Source organism: Rhipicephalus microplus, chromosome 5 (genome assembly GCF_043290135.1).
Source record: "Rhipicephalus microplus isolate Deutch F79 chromosome 5, USDA_Rmic, whole genome shotgun sequence".
Classification (NCBI taxonomy): Eukaryota; Metazoa; Arthropoda; class Arachnida; order Ixodida; family Ixodidae; genus Rhipicephalus; species Rhipicephalus microplus.
Window position 1 is genome coordinate 208,309,392 of NC_134704.1, and position 17,001 is coordinate 208,326,392.

The window sequence follows — 17,001 nt, forward strand, 5'->3', positions numbered from 1 at the left end:
TGATTGCCCACACGACTGCGAGGCACTCTTTCTTCGTAGTGGAATAATTCGCCTCGGCACGGGATAGAGAGCGGCTGGCGTAGGCTATCACTCTTTCGGTGTCCTCTTGACGCTGAACGAGCACTGCACCAAGCCCAATGTTACTAGCGTCAATATGACCTCCGTGTCATCATCATCGTCGAAATAAGCGAGAACGGGCGCTGATTGCATGCGCTGTCGCAGCTCATCAAAAGCTGCTTGTTGCTCCTTTTCAGAGACAAACGGCGTGTCGTCTCTTGTGAGGCGAGTCAGAGGTCCTGCTATCTGTGAAAAGCCATGAATGAACCAGCGATAGTAGGCGCACAAACCAAGGAAGCGCCGGACGGCTTTTTTATCGACAGGAGCTGGTGATTCGGCAACAGCGGCAAGCTTGTCCGGATCGGGCCGAATTCCTTCAGCGCTAACCACATGTCCAATAAATTTTAGTTCTTTATAGCCGAAGTGGCACTTCTGTGGCTTTAGTGTGAGGTCCACCGATCGGATAGCCTCCAGCACGCTGCGCAGGCGGTGAAGGTGCTGCTCGAACGTGGTAGAGAAGACCACCACATCAACAAGGTAGACAAGACAAATCTGCCACTTGAGCCCTGTGAGGACAGTGTCTATCATTCGCTGGAAAGTTGCCGGCGCTGAACACAAGCCAAAAGGGAGCACTCGAAATTGGTATAGGCCATCTGGAGTCAAGGAGGCTGTTTTCTCACGGTCTCGCTGATCTACCTTGATTTGCCAGTACCCGCTTTTGAGATCGAGAGAAGTGAAACAACGGGCACGACGAAGTCTACAGTGAATTGTTGATACGTGGCAGCGGACACACATCTTTTTTGGTCACGTTGTTAAGCTTTCGGTAGTCGACGCAGAAGCGTAGCGACCCGTCCTTTTTTTTTTGACAAGTACGACTGGAGATGACCACGGGCTGTTATATGGTTCAATAACGCCATCACCAAGCATCTCGCAAACCTGCGCACGTATCACTTCACGTTTTTTAGCCGACACGCGGTAGGGGTTCTGGTGTATCGGGCGTGCGTCCTCGTACGTGATGATCCTGTGCTGAGTGATAGGCGCCTGGCAGATCTTAGAGCAACTTGCGAAGCAAGACCTGAACTCGAACAAGAGCGCTCGTAGCGCAGTGTGGTTATCGGTGGACAGATCAGGATTGATGTCAATATTACTCATTGACGTGTCGGCGGTATCCACTTGTTCTGACGTGAGACAGTTGGTGACATTTGCTACTTCGTAGGCAAACGCTATCGAAGTGCCACGAAACAGATGTCGATGCCCGTTGCTAAAGTTGGTTACGAGCAATTCAGATCGGCCATCACGAAGGTGTAGTACACTTCTAGCTACACAAATGCCTTGCTGCAGGAGGTGTTCTAAATTTGTCTCAGCCACCACATCGCCATCGCCCAAACCACAGCATGTTACGTCGACTAGAACACTTGATCGTGGAGGAAGCGTCACGCTCTGTTCAGAAATACGGAGTACGTCGACACGCCCTCCGTCATCCTGCACGTTGATTGCTCGCTGGGCTGAGAACGTGACGCGGCGCTCTTGCAGATCAATAATAGCTCCATTCTCCTGTAGAAAATCAACTTCCTGAATGACGTCACAGGAGCATTCGCGTAGAACAAGGCAGCTTGCTACGAATGTACACCCTTGAATCTGTACTCTAGTTGTGCAGGCACCCAGAGGAGTAACGACGTGATCACCAGCTGTCCGAATCTGCGAGTTATGCCACGGCGTGACTTTCTTCAGCTGCTTTGTCCGTTTCCCGCTCAGTATTGAATAGTCGGCACCGGTGTCCACTAACGCATTAACTGCACAACCATCAATTGTCACTGATATGTCGAGTGAAAGTCGGCCATCCTTTGCAGAAGTATGTGGTGTCAGACCGGTTTCTGTGTGGTTCTGCGTCAATAGGAGGTCTTCAGCGCTTCGACGTTCAGCGACCCCGCTCCCAGAGGTCGCTTGGGCTAGTTTTCCCGGTGGGGGCTGGGAGACCGTGTGGTAGAACACCACTGAGGCGTTGATGAAAATCGCCTCGGTGATGAAGAGCGCGACTGGCGCCCGGCAGATGGTGGTGCATGCTGCTGGGAGAGGTAGTTTTCGATTTCGCGTGGTCTCTGGCCGTAATGGGGTGGCGGTGAGTACGCAGAGAAGCCGCGAAGCCCAAGACGGCGATATGGGCACTGGTGGTACAAGTGATCAGTTTCTCCGCAGTGAAAGCACACAGGCCGGCGATGAGGTGTGCGCCAAACATCAGACATCCGAGGAGACATGGGCCGATCGTCGATGTACTGAACTGGTGGTACCAAACGATGGGTGACAGAAGCGCCAGGGACCAAGGGCAAGGGCGGTGGCGTGTACGTGCCTTTGTAGTACGGTATGTGCTGCGCTGACTGGAGTGAAACAGCAGGAACAGGATGGACCAATAATGGCGGCGATGCAGCAGGACGTTTCAAGGCTTCCGCGTAGGTTGTCTCATAGCGGTATTCAGCAGGAACTGTCGCAGCTGTATGAGAAGACAAGGTTTTCCGGAGGGCCTGGTGCAGCTCATCCTTGATCACAGTTGCAATACAACTAACCGTAGGATGAGGTGTTACACCAGCTTTTTGCAACTCTTCACCTACTATGTCACGGATGAGTTCACGGAGACAGCCGTTGCTGGTTCTAGTGGCGGTGAAAATGTCGGCAGTAGACATGCCACTGACTTGCCTGTCGTATTGGTTGGATCGCTGCTGCAGCATTTTTTTCATTGTCACGCACTCGGACAAGAACTCCGCGACCGTCTTCGGAGGGCTGCGCACGAGGCCGGCAAAAAGCAGGTCCTTGACACCGCGCATCAAGTGACGCAACTTCTTGTCCTCCGTCATTCTTGAATCAGCCCGTCAGAAGAGGCGCGTCATGTCTTCAACGTACGTGGTGACAGTTTCGTTTGGCAACTGGACGTGGGCAAGAATAGCTCGTTCAGCTCGTTCTTGGCAATCAGCACAGGCATAGGTCGGCAGGAGTCTACGAGAGAATTCGGGCCACGTCGTCAGCTGCTCCTCTCGGTTTTCATACCACGTACGTGCTCCGTCTTCGAGATAGAAATAGACACGACCCAGTTTCGCCACGTCGTCCCACTGATTCAAGGTGGCTACACGCTCGAAGTCCGCCAACCAGTCCTCAACGTCCTCGTGCTTCGTGCCATGGAACGTCGCCGGTGCCCGTGGGCTTTCCAACGTACAGCGGTTCGACGTCGTGCTTCCCGTGCCGGTTGACGAGGTTTGCACCGAAGCGCTGGTTATGTTTGTCGACGTGGTGGGAGCAGTTTCATCGGCTTCCGGAGGTAATCCCCTGATTCGGCGGCTGGTCCGATGCACGGGAGTATTGACTGGCACTGGACTCGTATCACGGCTTTCTGGGGGGTTTGCAGCATCCGTGAGACTACCCAGCACTTCCACCAGTTTGTCACGATGAGTCACAAGTACTGGGGGGCTTTATTGAACCACCGGGTAGCTAGCTCTAGGACGATGCGTCAGTCGTGGCTGGCTCTCGAGCAGAGAAGACGCACGCGATCTTTTTTTCCTCCCGATGGAGAGCCGCTCTTGCTGTCGACCCACTACGTGCTGGTGGCAATATGAACCCTGTCCTACGGACCACAGTACCTGATTTACAAGCACGTGCATGCATGCGGGCATAACGACAAACGACGAGTGGCGTGGACAGCTTCTTGCAGGCTAACAGGAAGTCATAGGTGCTTGTTTGACCAATCGCAGCATATTTATTCTGCACGTCAGATTCAACTTCTTGATGTGACGTGCCAGCCCGAAAGGCATGCGGGGATTGTTTCTTGGAATATGTGGAGCACTGGCGGCTTGTTGCGCTGCCACGTGGAGAATCACAGATCATGCAGCATTTTGCATATGAAGCACGTGTTTACTTCGAACGTTTGAAAAATATTATAAGAGGTTGTTTAGGGGCCATTTAAATGGACCGGAGCAGTGGCCGGATTTTAAAATAAGGATTGCTTTAGTTATTTGCTATTCATGAGGAACAATGCAGGATGGCTGAGAAGAGGCTATAGCGAGACACAGCTGGGGGCTAAGGAAGCTCTGTTACACCATTGCAAAGCGTAATTTACTAGAAATGGCCTATGTCGACGTGGGGTTCACTTGTAAGTGTTTTATTTGGAATGGGGGGAGATAAAATGAAAGAACAAGAGGGATCAAAAAGCTTGTAGGCAAGCTAATTTGGAAATGCTTTCAACACAAGTAAAAATATAAAATGAATGCAGCACATCATCAATATTGGCACTTGTTGTTTTTCGAAGCATGAGATTGCAGACTGGGATGACTTCAGCCATTTATTTGTGTCTTGAGTAGAAGCTAGGTGGTGTCGCAATTCGGAGGAGTCATTTTGTTGTGATTTTCGCAGCAGGATTATGATAAGTGAGGTGCAAAACAGGGTAATTACATTTTTTGGGGCTCAAGTGCTTCATTTCAATCAAATCCATGTTGTTCGGATGCTATTTTGGCTCCATTTTATTGACGCAATGCGGCCTCCACCCGTTCTATGCACCTTCCATGGCTATTCTCATGTCTAGACCATGAGAATAGCCTTGATCAATCTAGTGTGGCTTAATTTCATTCTTTTGTTTCAAGTCTGCCCTGTTCTAGATAGAATACTTACAAAATAGCCCCTCCAAGTTATCGCACATCTAACTTGAAATGGAACTTTTTACTCTTTCTTTATATTTCAAGTAAATAATGCTTTGCTGCTGTAGTCATCAACGTACGCTATATTTAACATTAACACACAAGTAAAATTTTTTAATCTTAAAGTCTTCTGTACGTGAAAAAAAAATTGAAAGGCGTATTCAATAAGTAGATGCTGATTAGCTGGTATTTCATTGAATACCCTTTTTTGGGGGGGGGGCGGGGGGGCATGTGCTTGTAAACAGCACAGTAGGTGTAAATAATTTGCGTTCACGTCATTACTTTCGGGGCTTATTTGCACATTAACGTTTCACACCGTTTGCAGCAGGGTAGTTGTGTATCGCCTACTGAACATTTGCGAAACCACCTTTGTGCCTAAACAGTGGGAGCACACCCACAGTTAAAGGACACAGATTTGCCAGAACAGCATTTTTCAGTTTTGAACAGTGTCGACACACTTGAGACATCTATTAACATTTTGCGGCACACAAAGGTGGATACAAGATTTTTTATGAAGAAGGATCACCATTTGGAATAACATATTTACTCTTCTTGGGGTATAAAAAATAATTATAATAGGCGGAGGGTTACAGCATTCTGTTTGCCCTTATCAAATTGGCCGCCCCACCTGAAAGAGCACATGGAATGCTTGAAAAAGCACACATAGTGAAGCAATACGTGTGCAAGCCACACCACCAAATGTTACCTTATTAAACTCCACAATGAACAAGTAACTATAAGCAACATGTTCGAGCACAACCATTCCATTAGACTAGAATCTAATGGAATGGTTGTGCGAATCTACATGCAGAAGCTACATGGCTAATATGTTTTTGTTATCGCACTGTAATCGACAAAGTAATGCTGTAAACAGCAGCAGAGGCAAGCATGAGTAGCGGTGGTGCAACTTTGAAGTTCGTGCACAAGGCTGGTTTGTCTGTGCCTGCATTCACACGGTGCCAAAACCGTTTCATTCTGGCATGGCATGAAAGAGCGTGCTGTGATGAGTGCCTATGCTGTTCCACATCTGGATAGAATGAAGAACATGAACAGGCATTTAATTGTAAGCAGCAAAATGAGCAACAGATCTGGCCCTTCGCGTCAGCCACGAGGAAGTCGAATAACATAGAGGTTAATCTCCTGCAAATATCTTTTAGCATCCCAGTTTCCTCAGTCTGAGCAACATGGCACACAAAAATTTGTTGGCATTGCCGCCCCTATATGCTGCCACACGTTAATATGGACATTCCGTGCCTGCACAGGTGGAGCGCACCGAGCCTTCAACATTGCAGAGATGCCCTCGGTGTCTGCTAGATGGCAGCAAATTCTACACAAGGTCTGTACAACGCTGTCGGGTGTTTCAAAACACATCAGTTTTCCAATTATTTCTTTTTTTAGCCTACCAAGTGTTGTTGTCCTGCCATAATAACAAAGAATTCATTTTTTCTCATGCTGTTGACATTTGGTTTGCATTCCAAGGCTTGTTTAGGGCAGTGTGTTGGCTATCGCTTGGGCACCAGTGCTAGTAAAGAGTGGCAAGTTTCAAAATGTCTCGTAAGTGCTTTCTATTCATAGAAACCAGAAAAGCTGAAGTCTCAAAGTGACGCTTTCCTTAAGGGCTGAGCTCCTGGTAGTCACTTGCTCTTTAAAGTAGGGCATTTTTAGCGAACTAAAAGCACCTTTAGACGAACTAAAAGCGAGTCTGGTTTAATAAAATTTTGGTGGGTTAGAATGAGCCTCAGACGCGAAGTATGTATAAGTGAGTTTGAGTGAGCTCTAATTTTTTGCCAACTAATGTTTGACATGAACCAAAACTTGCATGACAGGAAAGAGTATGTTATAAAAGAGTATGATTCAGCAATTCACTGACATTTGGTTTCTATTATATACAAGATATTTATTTACACTACTTACAAATGCGTTAGAGAGCCAAGAATCTATGCTTGACTGTTTTCGAAAAGTCTCTTGTCACTGTTTTTTCGACCACTGATTCACCCTGCACCGACCACTTGTCTTCCTCTATTGCTTGCTGCACCGTTCAGTGTACCAAGAGTCGGACATGCAGTTTCCCTATCATATTGGGCGTGAGGCCCACCGCCGGAGGCGCGAATGCTGCAATCGCTGTGACGTGCAGTGTTTGGTCACGTGATCTCGCCTCGTACTGGCAATGGTAAGCTAGCAGTTGCATGTGTGATTTTACCGTGACTTTGCAGTGTCTTCATTTTCGAACAGCGTTGTTTTGCTTTTGCTTCTTGTGCGCGGACTTCTGCAGACTACACAATCCGAAAAGACCGCAAAAGTTACCGGCGGCATGCTACAGTGCGCTACATACGTGAGGGTAATCTCACGGTGGCTTGCAGTGCCATTGTCTCCTCTCTCTCTTTGTGTTGTGGTTGTTATTCATCTATGGGGTTAACATGAGCACCGACCATGAATGCTCGCATAAAAGCGGAACATTTAAGTTTCCACCCGCGAGCCCTGTCACAACTAATAATGAATGTGCGAACAGTCCAATTATATATATTTCTAAATAGGATGTAGGTGCGTATATCTGGGGGAAGTTGCTGTCATTGTCATTACTTTCAGGAATGTGCCCCGTTGTCCGAATTGTCAGAGAATCTAGATATAGCCCGGAAGTCCTATTCTTTTCCCTTTATTTTGGTAATTTCACCTTATTCCATCTATTTTCTTGCCAGTTGCTTCGGTGTGTTCGGCCAGCACGTTGGACGCAACCTTCTTTCTTACATAATACATGTGCCACTCCAGTTAGAGCTACTTTTCTCGCCAAGGTAACCTAACTGTAGCCTGTGCCACTCTCACCCTCCTCCCTGGCTCTACTTCTCTATGTGTGTGCTCGACCACACTGGTTTCTATCCACCATTAGCGTAGCCAGCGGGTGGCACATCAGGCCCGTGCCTCTGCCCTCCCAATATTTTCCTACGGTATATAGGGGAGCAAAAAATAAGAGTCTACCACATCTACTTGCCTAGCTGGGACCCATTCTAATCAAGGTGGCGCCCCTTTGAAAAAAATTTCTGGCAAGGCTTCTGCCATCTACGACCTCAGCTCACAGGGTTCTTTGCTTATAGATTACGTCTGTAGGATGGGCCCATATTCACTGTCACTTACTCTCAATGCTGTTTTGATCTACAGGCGCAAACTTGGTAAGCTTCGAAAACTGATTCATCTTATAAGAGCTGCCGTGAAATATCGCACAGTTCGTGAATAAAGCTTAAAAGAAAAAAAAACTGGACACTCCCTATTTCATTGAAAGCTCTGAGCCCCCCCCCCCACCCCCCATTCTTTTTTGTCTTCAAGTTGCGTCGTCCTGACCACGGTCCTGGCGATGGACATCTGCGGTACTGTCGCTAGGTCGACGGGTGCACGCCGTTGTTACTTTACCTGGTTGAACGCGCCTTCGAGGGAGAGCCGAAGCGATGGATACCTAACCCCACGGTGGAAAAAAAAAAACAAGGTGGGAAGTTGGGGAAGGTTAGTTGTAGTGATTCGAAAATTTCTTGGCTTGGAATTCTAACCCGTGCAGGGAATCCTCACTAGGCCACCTTTGCTATTTTACACCGGCGCTTTATGGAAAAGCGTATTGATATTTGGAAGGGGCTGTTATCCCTAGTCACGAGACACTGCACATAATGTTCACTTACTCATGCGTTTGTACGCTCCCTAATGATCAGTATCAGTGTAATCACTGATGTCTAAATATGCTACTGGAAATATTTTGGAGCAGTGTATGACATTTCTGCTTACCTAAAAAAACTAAATTGTGCACCAGTTTTTTTTTTCACCACCTCTGCTCTTCAGTTTCAGGAAACTCCAGAATTTCATGGTCGCAAGCTTGGCAGATCCATATTTAAATTCGCAGAGTCTGTCAAATGATTTTACAGGCACAGCAAATGCTAATATGGACTTTATCATTGTTGGCTCAGTGGGGTGGTTCAAAATACCACTTTCGTTGAAATAGCAGTGCTCATGTTTACACTGCACAATTTAGGTGATGTCGAATGCTTTTTACATATTTTGTTTCTATATGTAAGCTTTCTTTTTATACAGCTCAAAATTTGGTATCTAGTGATGAAAATTGCACATCTTTTTCTCTGTAACCTGCTCAAAATTTATATTTTTGTGCTTTGAAAAGTAATATTTTGCTGCTCCAAAATTGCTCCAAGTTGTATTTCGGCTGTTGCACCCCTGATCTTGTTAAACAGTAGCTTTCAGTGACGCTGTGTTCAACAAGCAAACAAGTTTGATATTCGGACATTCTTTCACATTTCTTCTGGTGCCCCCGTAATCTAACATGTACCTACCAGTCTGACCAGTGTAACTGTTGGCGCAAGACTGAGGAATCTTGTACACTACTCCTGTAACACAAGGAATGGAGGAGCTTTGGTGTTTGTGACCACATTCACCTTTATTTTTGGTTTTGCCTTTGGCCTCGAGCTTACCAAGTGTGCAAGTGCTGCCCAGCTTCTTAAGAGCCGTACATACCACTGCCACATCATATCTGGATGCGACACTCTTAATTTTACGCCACCTTGTCAACAACTCTAACAAGTGTTGTATATTTTCATGTACTAATAAGAGCTTGTATCAATAATGAACTTGAACGTAGGGCAGCAGGCTAAAGTGGCTTTCATGATTTTTCTCACAGACTTCGCATTTGTTGAAATGTTTGATCCATCTCACCACCTTTTCGCAGGGTCTAGGGACTGCATAATCTGGAAACCCTGCTGTTAGAAACCTCTGGATCTGAGCATTAACACTGCTCAATAGCTTGTGCACACATGACTTGCACACAGCCTCCTGTACTGAAGATGCAGCCAATTCATCTTTGATCACTTTGGAATAAGCTAATGTGTAAGGCAAAAGAGGCTGTTGCGACCTGGGCTGTACTGCCAACACAAATAAATTGGTAAGGAGTGAGACAGCTGCTCACATTGCGCATTTTTGATACATTTCTATTTTTTTGCACCAAGCTGCTCTAAAAGCTGCTCTTAAATCAAGAAAATTGCACCGAACTGCTCCGAAACAGCCTCGAAAGCTAGAATTTTGATGCCGACGTCAGCTTCAGTGGGGAAAAAAATGGCGAGTTTGACTAACAAGATGCACCCAATTGTGTTTTTTTTTTTCACTTTCCACATTTCTGGTGACAAAGGCTCCCATAGTGCCGCCATAATCTTTAAACTTTAGCAAATATGCGTGACTCACAAAAATGTGCTGCCGTGCATCGAGCTAGCTGCTTCTACTAGCTAGGTTGTGTGTTCTAGCGCCACTTTAGGCTAGCGAAAACCACCGAGTTTGGGGGCAAGCATAGCGGAGTTGACTCTTCGGTTCTCTGTCGTGCATAACGCATTCCCCCAGGCACTGTGACTTTGATGTTGACACTGCTGCATGTGGTCACCTACGAGTACGTGTTTGGTGTGAGTGAGTAACTGTAAACGTGGAGTCATTTTTTCCCTGCATCCGACGCGTCTCCCGGATGCTCTGGCACGTGCACATGGGTTTTCAATATGGGTTCCGTGAGCGGCAGAATGTGTGCAACCTATTCCCAGTTTACACCCATTAGCTACTAATTTATTTAGACAGGCGAGAGTTCTCATTGCATTTTATATTTAAAAAAGCTATCGCAAGTGAAATTCGCACATCAGTGTCTGCAGGTAGAGAGAAACACTTGGCTACATGCGAAGCCACGGTGACAAAGCGAGTGTTCAAACCATTGTAAACAATATAAACGGGCACCTTGGTGCTTTATTCGTGTCTCCTTACACATCGGCAATCACTTGACACAGTTTTCATTAATGGCGATTCGACACTACGTCTTTTTGTAATCGAAACTCGCAACAAGTGCTTAAAGAGGTGTCGCTGCATGCGTGCCGGCCCTAGGCTACACGAACTTTTGGCTTATCTCAATCAGTGTTTCGGTCGGCGGCAGTGTGACTTAGTTTTATTTCTTTTCTTCTTTTTTTTTGCAATAAAAGCTGTCTCTCTACGATCAGCGTTTTGTTTGCGTGGACAGGGATTTTTTCACCCGTGGTGCGCGAGCACTTTACGCGAGTCACGGAGGGGCGCGAGCAGCAATCGCAAGCCAATGTATTATTGGGAGTTCTTCATCGACGGTGATGACCTATAGATATTGAAAAAATGTCAACACTGGCCAACTTGTGCTATAATAATACCGCGTGGTTGCTCATGTGGAGAGGCGTTATCAGTATCACTTGCTTATCACTTAGTGCCATATGCACACGCTTTACGAGAAAGTATATGTGGCGAGATTTCTTTGATCTCGCGCTGCACTCTTGGAGTTGGTCCTGCATGAGGTGACCGCGAACGGCAGTGCAGCACGCTTTTGTTTGTTAGAAGCTCTTAACGCTATCATGTCGCGCTTTTTTTAAAGTGAACGACCACTCTTACGTCAGTAAGATTCTTGTGCAATCACAATTATTTAATTTCTTTTTGAGTGTGATGGGTTCTTTTTTATTGTCTTTGCGAAACCTAGCTTTCAACAAAACTTTTTTTAGATATTGTTTTACGTGTTACGAGGGCTATATAGGTCACGTGTGTGGTATGTAAAAAAGTAGTGCAGTTCATACCTAGCGATCATCTGTTCAAAAACTTCCTTCAAAATCTGTTTCAGTGTAATGAGTATTATAAGCCAATTAAAGTATGCACTGGTGCCCCCAGGTTGCTAAACATAGATTTTTTAAGCTCTCAGGACCACTTAGTAAAGGCTGCTAACTGCTCCAAAATTGAAATTTTGCTGCTCCAGAAACTGCTTCCAATTTAGTTTCAGCTGTCTCACCCCAGTTTGAGTAAAGCGTTAGCCTTATGTATAAAAACTGAAGGTTTAATTCCTGCGGCAGTTTTGTCGTAAAGTGAAGTACGCTTCCATTCTCTAAAGAGACCCTAAAGAGCAAAACATTTTTTTGCATATTAGTACTTCTAATTTCACTATCCGACAAACACTTCTCTTGCGGCGACATGATGCTCGGCGACGGAAAAAACATGGAAGAAGAAAATTTGGGTGGAGGTTACACTGACATTGCCGTGCCAAACACAGTGACGTACGAAATAATGAAGGCGTCTACTGGGGGGGGGGGGGTCCCACATAGCTTCTACTCATTAAAAATGAAGTACATTGTGTTCAGTGAGTGCTAGACCTAGCATACGATGGTTGGAAAGTTTCATTGAGCGAATGTCATGAAAATACGAAAAAGACATTTTGAAATTTGCTACGTGATGCTCAAATACAGGTGTGCAACAGCTGCGCTGATTGCGTCAATTTGATAAAATTCCTCATTTGTGCGCTGAGCTGTGCCAAAACCATAAAGTTTGCCGAAATTGCGCCACGTGCGCCAAAGTGCCCGACCAGCCTCAAAATTTTCTCGTTTGCGCTAATTTGAGCGAGAAATGGAGACCACTTTAGCCACTTGTAGTTTGCATCATCAATCTATGCGGGCAGACCCTAACCATAAACCGCAGTGTAAGACAGCTGTTCATTAGGTCAAGACACTCGCGAAACTTTACCAACCAGATGAAGTCACAACGCCTCGTGCCTGTCGGTCTGCTGACCGCAACAGATATATTTACCTGCGGGACGACGCAACTACAACATTGCCGTAGCCAGCAACACTTCGTTGGAAATATTTTCTAGTAAGCAAGTGCTGCCATGGCATGTTAGGAACCATTAGGAACTAAAGCTGGAAATGTAAAAACTCTCAGCACATCGAGCTTGTACACTACAAGCTTTAGTTCATGCCGTGACGTCAGTTGCCATAGCAACACCACATGCTATAGATATCTGGTGCCATTGCGAGGCCAACTGGCGGGTTGGTCTCGCAATGGTTTGACCAGATTACTTTATCTGGTCAAACGCGCCTTGCAAGCAAGCCAAAAAGTTGTGCTCTAAACCTAACTCCTTCATGAAAAAAAAATGAAGAGAGGGGGGGGGGGAGTTGTTGTTTGAAAATTTCTTGGTCTTGTTCTAACCTGTGCAGAAACACCGCTTCAGCCACCTTCGCCATAGTAAATGGGTGGCCTGCGGAAAAGCGTTATAATATTTAGAAGGGGCTTATAGTTCTAGTCTCTAGACACTGCACAGTTTGTTGAATGACAGATGTATGTATATGCCACATATTTGTGACTAGGAAAAGTTACTGGCAAAAATATTTGGAGTTCAATATAACATCTCTGCAGCTGTAAAAAATCAGTTTTTTTTTCAGTTTTAGTAATCTCATGGTCATCATCTTGGGAAATCCACATTCGAATTCTCAAACAATTTGACAGGCCTGGTGACTTCTAATGTGGACTTCATGATTGTTTGCTGAGTGGGTTGATTAAAGAAAATACTACTTTGGTGAAATAGCAGTGCTCATATTCACTGTGCATGATTTATTAGGGAATGTTAAATGGCTTGCATACATATATATATATATATATATATATATATATATATATATATATATATATATATATATATATATATATATATATATATATATATATATATATATATATATATATATATATATATATTTAAATTAATCTAAGCCTTCAGATTTGGGTGCACGTTAAAGAACCCCAGGTGGTCTAAATTTCCGGAGCCCTCCACTACGGCGTCTCTCATAATCATATGGTGGTTTTGGGACGTTAAACCCCACATATCAATCAATCAATCTAAGCCTTCTTTCTCAAGCTGCTCGAAATTCGGTCTTTCGTGGTAAAAAAATGAATGTTTTTTCGCTTGTAACCTGCTTCAAATTTGAGTTTTAGTGCTCCAAAAGTAACAATTTGCTGCTTTGAAAATTGCTCCAAATTCTAGTTCAGCTGTCGCACCCTGGCAAATGTTTAAGCATCAAATTTAACATTGAATTTTTTACCTTGATTTTTATTTATTAATAATGAAACGATGACAGTGAAACTTGTAGCATTAGAGTTCTCAGACCACAGTTTCTTCATCTAAGTCAAGTAATTGTTTCTCTTCATTGTCCCGACCATATCTACCTGCGGTCGGTCTGAAGGCGCACGTTTGCTTCCTTTGCGGCCTGTGTACAGGAAGAAGGTCGTGCTTCTACCTATTACCGCAATCTTGTTCCAAACTAACTCACCACCGTCCATTGGAAAAAAAGGCTAGCGCACTCAAATAATGCTCAGGTTCATTTCTACTCTTGCACTTCCTGGTGGTACCAACGCAATGAAAACATGGTAGGAAGCATACATGACACCTCTTTCTGATACTTCATGACAGGAGTAAATTGATCAATATTCCATTCTGCATGCATGTACCATTGCGCGTCGGGTTCAGAAGGCTCGGCCACAAGATCCGTCACAAACTGGCAGAGGAAATGACAGACAACATAATCTTTTTTTTCTGAGAAAAATAGTGTTGGAAACGTTTACTTCGAATTCACATGCCGGCAGCTAGTGCCCATGAAAATGATAAATTTCGCACATTCTTGTTCAAGGTACCACATTTCGTGCTTATTGAAATAAGTACTTCAAAAAGGTGAAAGTAAAAGCATAAGAGGGATGGTCACTTTTTTTCACAAGTAGGAGTGAATAGCACTCGCAAGAGCAAGAGTAATAGCAGTAGTAATAAGAATGTCAATAAAAATAATAATTGTTCAAAATGAAAACACAAAATTTAGAGACATAAAAGAGCATGTAGTGATGCAGTTCTGGAAAGTCGTTTTAGTAAAGAAAAAAAACCCAAGCCCGCAAAATCCCAGATGCAATCTTCAGTGCCGAAAAAAAATGTGAAACATTTTCATATGCAATAAGGCTCGCCAGAGACGCACGGGAACAATGTAAATTTAGAAAATCAGAAAATGTCCTCATTAGTACTAATATATTTTCATTGCGCCTGAAGAAAAAAAAAGCCCTGTTCGCAAAAGTTTGTTGTGATGCTTTTAGCTGAAGTAGCGACATTGCTTCTAACCATAAATGCTTTTGTGTGGGCTTGTAAACAAAGCGACACGGCATGTCGTTTCGATCCGTTGACATTTTTATGCAGTTAACTAGAATCTGGAGAAACTTTTCAGAAGTAATTAGCGCCGACGTTTTTGCGTGACTCTTGTCCACACTTTCCGAACAGGCCAGCAGCAGTGAATCTTCAATGTATTGCTCTAGAATCAACTGTGATTGTCAAGGATTTTTATTCGAGGAAGTTAATTCACTGATATGTTTATGAAGGACGCCATAGTGGTAGGCTCTGGGAATTTTGACCATGTGGAGTTCTTTAACGTGCACCTAAATGATAAATCCAACCACACGAGCCTCAAGCATTTTCGTATTCAGTGAATATAATGTGTTCGAGCCTTAAAAAATATTTTGTGTCGTTGCGTGTGCGTATTCATTACCCAATGCATGTGTGCCAAAAAATGCAGGCTGTGCCAACACACACCTCTACTACTCGCACTGCTTCCTACTAATTGAAAAGTAATTGGCGCGAGAAAGTGGCCGAAGACAGCTGATTTACAAGGCAGTGCGTATGCGGCTAAATGCGTTTTGAAGAGTTGGCTCTCGACGCCCTCATGCGGAGTGCGCTGACATTGTATAAAAAAAACTATATTTTACTCGCGGTGGCTGCTTAGGCCATAAAAGCACGGAGCGAGCGAGCACCTATAGACCGGCTGTGATCTACCACCCATTCGTTATATTGTTCCCTTCACAATTGATCAGGTAATCGTGCATGTACCGAAATACATACTGCCAAACCATATGATATTGCTGTCCTGATTCATCTTGTTGGCATCACTTGAAGGAGTACTGAGACGAATTTTCAATATTTAGGAATTGTTGTTCTATAGAAGACGATTGGTTTCAACAAGAGAGTTTGTGTTCCGTGGGAAAGCATCGCATATGTTTTTAATACCTCTACCTTTAAAGGACACTATCAATTTCGATATCAAGTGGGTGGCTTCTCTGTGATATGACAAGGCAGTGTGACGTTGCAGGAACTTGGCGATTCACTACGTACTAATGGCAGAAAAGCGATCTGCTCGTGGTACATATAAACCATGAGTGCATTGTCCCTATTGACCATGACAGTGATTTCTGTGATTCAGGCTGCATGGAAACTCCGTTTGCAAACTCGGAGGAACCTTGTTGACTCGTAACGATAATGTCCACTCCATTGTTTGCCAATACTCTGGAACGAAAACCTAAAAATCAAAGTAACTATATCATGCACGCTGGCCGACTATTATGTGGTAAGTGGAAATACTACTTGCATACCGAGGAAACTAAAGATGTCCCTTTTGCGATGTCTCAAAGTTGTCTCGGTACACCTTTTAAAGACACTAAAACCAAAAACATCTTTAGCGTATTAGTCAAGTACGATTTCTCAATCCAGGAAATACCACCCTTACCGCGAAACGACGCTTGGTAAGTGAAATAACGCGCGAAAAGAAAATGTGAGTGGAGATGCTGACTTGATCTTCTCGCACGAAACCAGTTGACATCATAAAATTCAATACGTGTAGTGGGTCTTATGTAAATAATAATTCATCAAAATTAAGTACACTGTTATCTGTCGGTGTGATGGAGCTAAGATACGAAGTTTCAGAAATATTCATCAAGCCAATGTTGCGAAAATACAATTCATTTTCGAAATTTGAGCATCACGAAATAGAAAATAATCTTCATCCCTAATTTTTTCCGCTGATAATGAACTTGTGGCATGAGAGGTCTCGGTGTGCAACGTGTCAGTCTAAACTGAGACATTGGTTCTCTTTAGTGTACCCTTGAAAAAATATTGCCAGCTGCTGGTGCAACACGAGTCACTGCAAACACTGCTTTGAAGCAATATTTGAATTTATTCAAGTAAAACATGAGAGGTTCACTGACATTTTAGTCCTATCACTTCATTGAACTCGGCCTTGTCATTGACCTCGTGTTCTAGTGACTTAACAGCAGTCATGAGTTCTTTTTGGGGCATGGCATAGCATTATTATGATCCCTTTCTCGGGCCCGATTCAGGGGATATCATGATATTTCTGCGGCAGTAAGATCCCAAGACATGCAGTGAATTTAGCTTGGATGTCGAAGACCTGTACTACCGTGAAATTGGGTTACATTGTGACAGATTTTTCATGTTTTTTTTTCCTTGCTGGAGAATCGTCAATATAAAGGCAAATGAAGAATGGCAGAACGTTTATAAAACAGTCTCTCGCACTACAGAGTGTTCTACTGATCCCAATTTTCAATACAAATGGTTCTATTGAGGTGGGGAGGGGAGGTGGAGTAAATGACTCTA

General features: G+C 44.4%; 1 protein-coding gene across 8 annotated transcripts in view; it reads left to right on the forward strand.

Moving 5' to 3' along the window:
* Positions 1-17,001, forward strand: part of LOC142818105 (uncharacterized) — a 91,319-nt gene that overhangs the window by 70,295 nt on the left and 4,023 nt on the right. For 6 of the 8 annotated variants that reach the window (XM_075896437.1, XM_075896436.1, XM_075896434.1 and 3 more), the window contains 3 exons: positions 5,996-6,069; positions 6,776-6,903; positions 8,052-9,660. In XM_075896437.1, the coding sequence (XP_075752552.1) occupies positions 5,996-6,069; positions 6,776-6,903; positions 8,052-8,268 (419 nt within the window). In that variant the 3' untranslated portion in view covers positions 8,269-9,660. Of the gene's footprint in view, positions 1-5,995; positions 6,070-6,775; positions 6,904-8,051; positions 13,085-17,001 lie in introns of those variants that run through there. The other 2 variants (XM_075896439.1, XM_075896435.1) reach the window with 2 other exon arrangements.